Here is a 7,164-nt window from a genome sequence, read left to right as displayed (position 1 = left end):
TAACCTTAAACCGCATAAACATTTCATTACACCAAATACACAAAATAATGTTATTCTTAGCAACATCATATGACCCATTTAAATGTTTTTAAAAGGATATTAACGTTAATGAATGTATGAATCATGAACATGTGAAATCTTGTAAAACTCATAAAAGAAATATTTGCAGACACAAACTAGAGTCAGAAGTTTGATTTAAATGTAAAATTTTATGAACCTGTTCTGAAGTAAACCAAACCTAATAAATACATTTTAGCTGCATTATTTTATAAAAAGTAGAACAAACTTTTTTTTTTTTTTCCCACAAACATGAAGCATAACTATATCTGCACTTTACAAAGCCATACAAAAATAGGCATCAAAACAACTTTGTTTTATAGTGGTGAATCAGGCAAATAAGTTAAGGTCAAATCAGACTATATATAAACAGTTCATGACAATCATGTCAAACAGTTAAGTTTTCATAGATCAATAGTATTTATTCTGGTTAAGAGGCAGATCAGTGATGATGTTCACTGCCATTTATCGTTTATGTGCTCACAAATCATTATACTGAAATATGAACTTTTGAAAAATCAAGCAAGTCACATGATCAAAATTAAACGAAACTAAATGTGCGTTGTTTTTGGTCAAATTAGCTATCTGTATGGAACACAGTACTATTCTGACTTCATGTATTAAACATGAATGCAACGATTTCCTTAAATTAGATAATGATAAAAACCAGTGGAGGCACCGAGAAAAGGTACAAGATCATCTGAGAAAGAGAATGAGAAAGACTAAGGGGAGACAGCCTGACATAGAAGGTCTTTTAGAAGCACTTTCTGTTTTCACCATCACTCCAAGTCTTGTAAATTGATGGTGCTGCCAGTGAATTGGGAGTTATCAGATCCATTTTCATCTTCAGCCATAACTGTAGGTTCCTACAAGAGATAATATTTAGGTTAGTTTGTAGGATACTGTGTAACAGAGTAACAATAACCAAATTTCAAAACACAATGGGACAATTTGATGGCACACAATCGCAATGGATATATATGGGCCATTCTACAGAATTGTTGAAGTCAGGTCTTTATCCAAAACAATTTTTATGTATGCAAATTGTATAATATCCAAGGTACACATTTTTACTAATTGTGCAGTTAATTCTCAGTGTATTTTCAGAAAGTTTTGGAATATCTGTCCTCTCCCCAAATTTGTCACTACCGAAGCACAGAAATAATTAGTTAATTAGAAGGGTTATATTGACCTATTAAGATTCTGCTTACATCTACTTTGTAAATACATTTTTTTCTATTTTATAAAATCTTTCTAGAGGTAAATCAATAACAATTACATTTTTACCAATATTTAAAGTGTAATTTATGAGATTTGTTGTATTTTGAATGCAATTTTTCTTTGTAAAAGGCAAAAAGTTGATCATACTGATTTCAAAGTATTTGTTAGTTTGAATATACATTGAACCAAAAACTACCATAACATCTTAGTTGATAATTCAGTATACTTTATTATTGACAAAACATCCCATGTTTTGGTAGTGACTGCACATTTTCGGTAGTGACAGTAATGCTTTGGTAACGACCACATCACATTAAAGAATTTTAACTTGCATACTAAAACACAAAAAATGTGCGTAACTGTACTACAATTTTGCTTATTTCCCCAAATATGAGGATTATGTGTTCCCTTTTGTCACTACCGAAACAATGATGACATGTTTCAGTCGTGACTGTTTCGGTAGTGAACAATTTTATGGGGTTCAGGACAGCCACCTACCAACTGAAAGTACCCAATAAATTATGATTTTATATATATTAAGCTTACTAATATTTTAAATATTATTGTAGGTTTCAATAGATAATGCTTAAATGCTTTTTAAATGTGTTTTTAGGTTGTGGTGGGACAGCAGTTTGCACCAATTCTGTAGAATGCCCCATATATATATATATATATATATATATATATATAACCTTCAGCAAGGAAACATTAATGTCAATAACATGTAATGACATCCGTTAAATGTCATTTATAAACTATACTAGAGAATGAGCAGTTAAAATGCCAACTAGCAGGGAATGCAGAGTTGCTTCCGGTTCAATCCAACTACTGTCATATCTATTTATTACATTACACCAAAAATAAATCTTGAACAAATAAATAAAATAACTCCACTACGAACAAAACAAAGGACAAAAAGCAGTGCAATGATTATGAGGCTAGTAGTTGTATGAACCTGTAGGATGTTGACAGGCAGATCCACAGTGAGCTGAGAGTGTGAACACGAGGTCTGTGAACTCAACTGGAAAGCCAGGTCTCCATCAGAAGCTGGGTCATCCTACAACAAACACACTCAAATCAATATACAGAACTGAAGTGAGAATGCCATCAAATTTTTTCCCCCATCATCTCACCTGCAGCAGCTGAATCTGTACAAATTGTGCGCCTGCCACCGGATCCCGGATAGGTAGCTCACTATTTCCTGTAGCAGCTCCTTCTCCAAAATGAGCACCTGAATTAGTCGGTGGAGCAGAGCTGGTGCCCTTTGATCCTTTAGTCTTTTTTTGGCTAGTCTCTGAGGAACATGTTGAAGAGCCTGGACCTTTCTGTTTTCTCCTCTTGGCGAGCTGAATGGCCCTGTAGTCTGTGCGTGCTGATCCACTGCTCTCCTAATGGATTAACAACAGAACGCATTTAGACTTCTGGGTTACCTTGTTTTAAAATTACTGAAGAACGAACAATTAACCAAATAAAAAAAAACAAATATTACATTAAAAAGATAGTTCACCCAAAAATGAAAATTCTGTCATTAATTACTCACCCTCATGTCGTTCCAAACCCGTAAGACCTTCATTCATCTTCGGAACACAAATTAAGATATTTCTGATGGAATCTGAGAGCTCTCTGACCCTGAATAGACAGCAAGGATATTACCACGATCAAGGCCCAGAAACATAGCAAGGAGATCGGCAAAATAATCCATGTGACACCATCAAACTTACGGTTGAACCCCTGATGTCCCCTGGGAGGGTCAGAGAGCTCACGGGATGCATCAAACATATCTTAATTTGTGTTCCGAAGATGAACTGAGGTCTTACGGGTTTGGAACGACATGAGGGTGAGTAATTAATGACAGAATTTTCATTTTTGGGTGAACTAACCATTCTATTTTCAGAAAGTTCAAGATCAACTCTTTACTACTAACCATAACCGGGCACGTGACCGAGGGCAACTCTGTTATTTTCTGTCCACTGTAGGATCCACTGTGGCTGGGGAACACAAACTGACACATCCCCTTACTGCCATCTGACTGAGCCATGACCTCCACCCTGCTTAACAAGGGCCCGACGGCTGTCTCACTGCCTGACAGGTCAGCCTTTGCTTGCGGAGAGAGTAATTCCGGTACAGGGGTTGCCGCCAGAGCCATGGAGGAGAGCGGGGTGGGGAGAGAAGGAACAAGAGAGGAACTGAGTGCTGGAGGAAGAGCTGACGTCAGTGAGGAAAGAGACTGAGAGAGTGATGAAGAAAGAGTTGGCGTGAGAGTAGATGGTGATTCTACAGTCAAGGGATTGCAGGAATTCAGAGTGTGGAGTTGTTCTGAAGATGCAGTGCTTTGAATAGCTAGAGCAGTCAGAGTTCCCAGCTCTTCTGGGTTGACTGTTTGCACATCATCCAAATGCAATCTGGCATGGGGCAAAACCCCTCCACCTCCTCCAGCGCCCAATCCCGTGTCTAATACATGTACGCCCATATCTTGCCCAGCCACTAAAATGAGAGGATCCACAGTTTTTGCCCCGTTAAGGGCCGAGCCAACTGATGCTGGATCTATTGTGAGGATTCCGGTGTTAACCAGAGGCATGTCCATGGAGAAGGATCCTGCCCCAGTACTGCCTTCACTGCCTACAGTGGTGGTCCCAGAACATGCAGGGATGCTGGAGAAGAGAGAAGACAAATCCAGACTGCTAAGTTCAGCTCCTGCAGGTCCTGATGGGGCACTGACAGCCTGTGAAGTGCTTGTCAGCTCACTGCTGGGGGTGAGAGTGGTTGTGTCGTCCAACTGACCTAACACATCTGCAGAAAGAGGAACAGAGCATAATCAGAATGACAGGACCCATAGCAAGTGCGCTGATAATTACATATATTAGGGGTGTAACGGTACACATATTCGTACCGGAAATTTTCGGCACGCATGTGTACTGAACAAATCATTACATTTCTTCAGGAAATACAGACGATAAATGCCATTTTGGCGCTCCTTGATGAAGCGTGACAGATCGCTGCATAAAGGCCTTAGTTCTGATGGCAGCGCGGAGCGCGACCATCCCTTCATCTTTACTTGTATGGTGCGTCTCAATTAGCTCCCCGTTCAGTAGTCAGGGCACTGATCAGGGAGTCTGCCATTTTAAGGGCTGTCTCAATCGTGAAATCCTTCCAGTGCACTGGAACGTTCGCTCCCTGAAAAATCCCACAATGCACCGCAAAAACTAGGGAGCATCGGAGCTCACTATGCTCCCTTACCGGAAAAAAACGTCACATTTCTGAAGCGTAAAACAAATCACACGAGCCAACTTGATAAATATAATGACACGCTCTAAGCCATTTTCCTCCTGCTGTACCGAAACCATACCGAACTGGGACATCAAAACTGAGGTACAGTACGTACCGAACTGTTATGTTTGCGTACCGTTACACCCCTAACATATATATGAAATTAAAGCCCAGCACTAGGTTTATGGTTGTCAAGAGAAATTACCAATCTGACTTTTCCCAGTAAGCTAAATACTAGAGGTCGACCGATAGTGGTTTTGCCGATACCGATAGCTAGGTTGGATCACACTGACTGATACCGATTAATTAACCGATAGTTTTTAAAATGGATACTGAACAAAAACTAAAATATTGCTTTATTAAAAAAAACAGTACTGGACCATATTAGTAGTAGTAGTAGTAGTAGTAATAATAAAAATGTTGAAATTAACACACTCTAACAAGTAACAATACTTTCATTACACAGCTTTCATTAATCTTAATGTTACAAATGGACTCTTATTTTAAAGTGTTACCATTTCATTTCAACAGTCATGCTTAAAGATGCACATCTTTAAATATATACACAAAGGCCATAGCATTAAAATTATATACATATGTTTTGTTATTAGTTTAAGTATTTTGCTATTGACTGTTCAAATGTGGAGTTTTGCGCATCGTGTGTGTGTGCGCAAGCGAGAGAGAGAGAGAGTGAGAGAGCGAGAGCGAGAGCGAGAGAGGGGGTCACATCACATCACAGTGGAGTCAGCTGTCGTAACCGCGGCTTGTGTACTGCAAACACGTCACTGTGTCTGTCAGGCGACTCTGTTCCCCTTTCGGGCTCTGTCTTTACATTTATTTTGAAAGATGAAGCTCGCGATTATGGTAAGGGGCGTTACATTTCCGACGAGTGCTTGCGGTGTTCGGCCAATCACAATGCACTGGGTCAGTTGGCCAATCAGAGCAGACTGCGCTTTTCGGAAGGAGGGACTTTGTTGAAAACCAAGCGTTTGAGAGAGGCGGGGCATAGAGGACCTACAATAATGTACAGTATTTGAAAAATAATGTGTTTTTTGAACATTAAAGCATGTCAACATATTCTGTTACACCAAATACACAAAATAATGATCTTTAAAAAAGCATCATATGACCCCTTTAAATCCACGTCTGAAGTTTCCCGCTCCGCTCTCTAAACAAATAGCACGTGCTGTCAGTGATTTCAACTACTAGAGGCCGCTCTCGTACTGTATAATGACAGCAGACCCTTCTCAGCCGTTCCAGCAACGTACGCAACCCGGAAAACTATCGCCATGGATTTTTGCCGATAACTGATAGTTCCAGCAAAAAACTATCGGTGCCGATTAATCGGCAAAACTGATACATCGGTCGACCTCTACTAAATACCAACTTCCTCCCTCAAAACCAAAGACATACTAGCCTGATTTTCTTCTACAAAACACAAAAAAGAGGTTCTGCAACACCCATTCTGCTCATTACTATACAATAAAAGTGTGCAGTAATTTTTGCTTTGTTCTATGTAAATGAGCAGCGTGGAAAATCTTATGTTCCAAAGAAAAATTTGTTTTGAAGGACAAGTGGGTAAGGGGTCACAATGTACTAAAGCCTAATGTCTTGCTACATAATATACATCTCGGAAGTTGTGTATATGGGTGTACCTGGGCTGAGGTTGTGGTGTTTAAGCATGTGTGTCTTGAGACAGCTGCGTGATGAGAAGTGCTTGGTGCAACCGGCAACAGGACAGCGACTCCTCAGACTGACTCCATCCTGCTTGTGCTTCTTAGAATGAATGTAGAGACTACTCCGAGCTGAAAACTTTGCATTACAACCTGAATATTTACATACAAAATGATAACAATTACAAAATTCAATCTAAAACAGCACTGTGATAAATACATTTATGGTAGTCACCACAAGAAAAATGTCAGACATTTCATATGGAAAGTGATAGAGAATCTTAAAAATACAACATCCATGACTTAAACACACTGTACAATACAAAAAACATTTTTAGCTGATTAAATACAGCTAACCTGGCCTGTACCTGTTAAGGCTCTTTTGCACCAAGCATGAATATTCAGCACAAACAATAAATTTTAAACAAAAAAAAAAAAAAAAAAAAAATCACCACAGGGTTTCATTTTTTTTTTCAGCTGTCAATAAAAACGTGACCCTAACGCCGGTTTCACACTGAACGCGCAAGCAGAGCAGAGGCAGCGCCGAAGCGGTGCGTATGCAGAGCAGCTGAACCGCGGCTTGTGTACTGCAAATACAGACGAGTATCCTTCATTCGGTTCCATTTTTCAGGTGTTCTCCGACAACTGTCTGTCATGTGCTTTGATATGGGCAGCATGCTGTGATGCGGCCGTGTTCCCCTCTGTCACAAGCATATAATAATCGCGGCATCGTCTGATAAAATCAACATGCATCTACACTAAAGAGTGGCTATGCGGTTGTTTTGGCTATATTACTTTTTTGTCTCATGCAGCGCACTGCCTGCGTGCGTCTGAGTAACAAACCAAAAAAAAAAACAACAAACAAAAAAAGTGCATGTGATATTAAAGTGGTCATATGATGCGATTTCAAGTTTTCCTTTCTCTTTGGAGTGTTACAAGCTGATTG

General features: G+C 39.4%; 1 protein-coding gene across 4 annotated transcripts in view; it reads right to left on the bottom strand.

Annotated features, from left to right (window-relative positions):
* Positions 1-195: 195 nt before the first annotated feature.
* LOC107656122 (zinc finger protein ZXDC) overlaps positions 196-7,164 on the bottom strand; it is a 14,825-nt gene continuing 7,856 nt past the window's right edge. For 3 of the 4 annotated variants that reach the window (XM_016443832.1, XM_016443835.1, XM_016443836.1), the window contains 5 exons: positions 6,201-6,371; positions 3,203-4,068; positions 2,412-2,666; positions 2,234-2,335; positions 196-923 (listed from right to left, as the gene is read on the bottom strand). In XM_016443832.1, the coding sequence (XP_016299318.1) occupies positions 837-923; positions 2,234-2,335; positions 2,412-2,666; positions 3,203-4,068; positions 6,201-6,371 (1,481 nt within the window). In that variant the 3' untranslated portion in view covers positions 196-836. The remainder of the gene's footprint in view (positions 924-2,233; positions 2,336-2,411; positions 2,667-3,202; positions 4,069-6,200; positions 6,372-7,164) is intronic. The other variant, XM_016443833.1, reaches the window with a different exon arrangement.

Source organism: Sinocyclocheilus anshuiensis, unplaced genomic scaffold, assembly GCF_001515605.1.
Source record: "Sinocyclocheilus anshuiensis isolate Anshui unplaced genomic scaffold, SAMN03320099.WGS_v1.1 scaffold1867, whole genome shotgun sequence".
In the NCBI taxonomy this organism is placed as follows: Eukaryota; Metazoa; Chordata; class Actinopteri; order Cypriniformes; family Cyprinidae; genus Sinocyclocheilus; species Sinocyclocheilus anshuiensis.
This window is presented reverse-complemented; position numbering and strand designations above follow the sequence as displayed.